The sequence below is a fragment of the Alligator sinensis genome, unplaced genomic scaffold (genome assembly GCF_000455745.1).
Source record: "Alligator sinensis unplaced genomic scaffold, ASM45574v1 scaffold738_1, whole genome shotgun sequence".
NCBI classification, from domain to species: domain Eukaryota; kingdom Metazoa; phylum Chordata; order Crocodylia; family Alligatoridae; genus Alligator; species Alligator sinensis.
The window spans coordinates 282,901-286,281 of record NW_005842382.1 but is presented as its reverse complement, the minus strand read 5'-3'; the positions used below and the strand labels follow the sequence as shown (position 1 = coordinate 286,281).

The window sequence follows — 3,381 nt, the reverse complement described above, 5'->3', positions numbered from 1 at the left end:
TTGGGGGGGAGGGGCCCCTGCCGGGCAGCCAGTCAGCGATGGGCCCCAGTTGGCTGCATTCAAGTGCCTTCAGCAGTAGCTGGCAGACTGGGAAATGTGCTCTAGTGCAGTGCTTCTCAACCTTTTTTGTACCAGGACCCATTTGTAAACATTGATGGCCTGTCCTGACCCACAGCCCCAGGCTTTGCCGGTGCCCTCACTCCCAAACCACAGTCCCCCACCCCCCAGAGCCATACTTATGCCTCTCGCACCTAACCTGCAGCCCCCTGCCCCCCATCCCTGCTGGAGGGGCCCCCAGCTGCCCCTGGCCCACTTGGGCTGGAGCATGGTGGCTGCAGTGGCTCTGACTCATGTGGGCAGCAGTGGAGCAGCTCTGGTCCCAGCACGGGTTGGAGGGAGGAGGAAGTGGTGGCCTATGTCACCCCTGCTGCCATGGGTGGGGGCTCCTGTGCTGCACCAGGCAGCCTGATTACGGCCCCTCAAGCAATGTCTCCCATTCACCACACCCCTGCAAGTACAGGCATCAGCCCCGGTGCAGCTGGCTCAGCCATGTAGCTCACCCTAGGTCCATTCTCACGCTGGAAGGGCAGGCGCCTTCCTATCCCCTGCCCCCACTGCCTTGACACAGCCTTGGTGCCTGGCCATCTTCCCCTGCTGCCAACAACAGGCACCTGTCCTCACCCCCCACATCCATCCCCTCCACACCCATCCCCAAACAGTCCCTAAGCCCTGGACCTCCAGCTCTCACTCCCCATACTGGCTGCATGCCAGCCACATGCATGTGCACATGCAGGTGCACATGCACCCGCTATCTCGAATCGCCCCAAGCAGCTCTTTGCTAGCTGGAAGGCTGCCAGCTTGCAAGGAGAAACCCATGCTTTCCCACACTTCTGGGACTTGCTCATGACCCTTTCAGATATTCTTGCAACCTACTTTTGAGTCGTGAACCATGGGTTGAGAAACACTGCTCTAGTCCCCTCCCCAGCTTCAAGTCTGGACCACTACAGGCATCTAGCTGCCTTTCCAGCTTCAAAAGTTAATATCAGTTTACTTCATCAGTTCAGTCTGTGCAGGTTAGAAACCCGCAAAGAATTGAATCAATTCAGCCTTGGGCTTTCTGACTGTCTGTACTTAGCCTAGATGTCAATATGCTTTATCATTATCTCTATTTTACAGAAGTGAAAACTGAGTTCTAGTGAGGTGCAATGAACTGATGAAAGCCACCCAGGAAACCTGTGGCACTTTGGCTTCACTTTTGTAACTCACCATTTAATTAGTGAAATCTGTGCAGAATTATTTATTGATATGAGCTAAATTACACTAGAAGCACTTCAACATATGTCATTTGCTTTAGAGAACTGTTTGCAGTTTTGTAGTCAGAATTTTCAGCATTCAGGGTATTTCCAGGTAGAGAAGAGAAATATTACAAGATTCTGTTGGTACATTATCTAGTTTTCTTGAATAAAATTGTAAGATTTTAAGGGGTACTACTGTATTTAGCTACAATCACAATATATAGTACTCAGAATCATCTGATCGCTGTACTTTATTTCCATACTGATGGAAGTTTTTGATCAGGGTGGGTTACACAAAACAAATAACATTTTTATGGAGGATTCCACATTATAAAAGACTTAATGAAATGGTTCAGGTTAGATGGATATACTGGCAACGATTATCCATAGCATCCATACCTACTCTAGACAGGATTTTGCACAGTCAATAGGTTTTTGTGGAGACAAGCATTTGCCTCAGTGTTATCAAAAATGAAAAGCTCGTATGCCTGGAAAGTCTGGTGAACATTAATCTGTTTTGTTTTTATTGCTTGTTTGTTTCAATGTGAGTACTTGCATATTTTAAACAATGTAGGCCCAGATCCTGCAGTTCTCTATTACATGAATACACTGAGGTCAATTACTTCATAGTTGACTTCACTGGAACTATTTATCTCCAGATTTCTTTCAGTTTTACACATTATTTCCTCTAGTTCATTTGAAGACATTTTGAAATCACTGGGTACAGTTTGGCACATTAGCAGAATTCACAAGTATTGCCTGACAGGGGTCATGGTGTGAACACTTTTGCTATGTCCCTTATGAGATGCTGAAGTGAGCTTATGCATTTGTGATTTGGTTTGTCTAGAAGAAAATAATTGTGTTGTACGCTGATTGTACAGCCCACTACCTTTAAAAAGAACACATTTCTGTGTAAAGAAAATAAAGCATGGTATAATCTGTATCAGAGCTGTTCATCTGGTGGCCCAAATCTAGGCTACCTTTCTCTTCCTCCCCCCAGATTTCACTTTCTGCTTTCACCTCGGTGGGTGGGGTGGTGTAGCTTGCGACTGGGAAAGTCCATGGCATGGTGACAGATACATTTTCTCATGGTGGAACTGCATGCTAATACTTGTCCCTCCTTATGGTAATGTCCTTCTGTCATCTCCCATGAACAGGTGTCATGTGGTTAATAAAATAAACTTAGGAAAAGGATACCGCTAACTCTACATTTTCATTTTTTCATTTTCAGCACCTTCTTGCAGTTTTAGAACTACTTTTTTGCCTATAGTATGTTCAGTTTCTTGGATGTTGATGAAACTTACCACAGGTGTCAAGCAGTTCATGGTAATGCATCTGTATATCTTATTATAATTAGTATGCTTGGGGGGGGGGGTACACCAAAAAAGTTGTTGAGTAACAGAACGAACTGCCCTGTTGGTGATTTCATTTTTGTAGTATATCTGATTATTGCCATAAAGTTTTGACTCATTATCCACATTATTCTCCTTCATTCCAATTGTCTCAGAACAAGAATGGAAAATAGTGGTATAAATGTCATCTTATCTTGCTTTCCAATTAATTTTATCATAGACTGAAAATACTACATCCTTTTGACCTCTTAATATAAAAACAGGCAATATGTTCAGTGTACTACTTAAGAAAAAGTGCCTGTGAGTTCTCTTTCTAAAATGAGGTAATATTTTAAATAAATATTAAAATGAGATATTTAAGCGAATTACCATATCTTCGCGCATATACCCCGCCCATGGGTATAGGCCGCACCCATGTATAACCCGCAGAAAATTGTATTTTTGTAAATAAGTCCGTGTATACATCGCACCCGTGTATTCCCCATAGCAGCATATACACAGGGAGGTGGCACAGCCTGGCCTGCCCGGGCCCAGCGGGGAGGCAGCGCAGCCCGCCCTGGCCCCTGCGGCTGCGACGGCACAGCCTTGCCTGCCTGGGACCAGTGGGGTTGTAGCGCAGCCGGCCCCGGTCCCGGCCCTCACGGCAGCAGTGGCACAGCCCGACCTGCCCGGGCCCAGTGGGGAGGCAGTGTAGCCCACCCCAGCCCCCGCGGCAGCGGCAGCAGTGGCGCAGC

At 46.5% G+C, this 3,381-nt stretch overlaps 1 protein-coding gene across 5 annotated transcripts in view; it reads left to right on the top strand.

Annotated features, from left to right (window-relative positions):
* CSRNP3 (cysteine and serine rich nuclear protein 3) overlaps positions 1-3,381 on the top strand; it is a 74,266-nt gene that overhangs the window by 22,573 nt on the left and 48,312 nt on the right. The window contains exon 2 of one of the 5 annotated variants that reach the window (XM_025210946.1): positions 2,527-2,621. The exons of the other annotated variants lie outside the window; for them this stretch is intronic. Within the exon in view, the coding sequence (XP_025066731.1) occupies positions 2,567-2,621 (55 nt within the window). The 5' untranslated portion in view covers positions 2,527-2,566. The remainder of the gene's footprint in view (positions 1-2,526; positions 2,622-3,381) is intronic. 5 annotated transcript variants of the gene reach the window in all.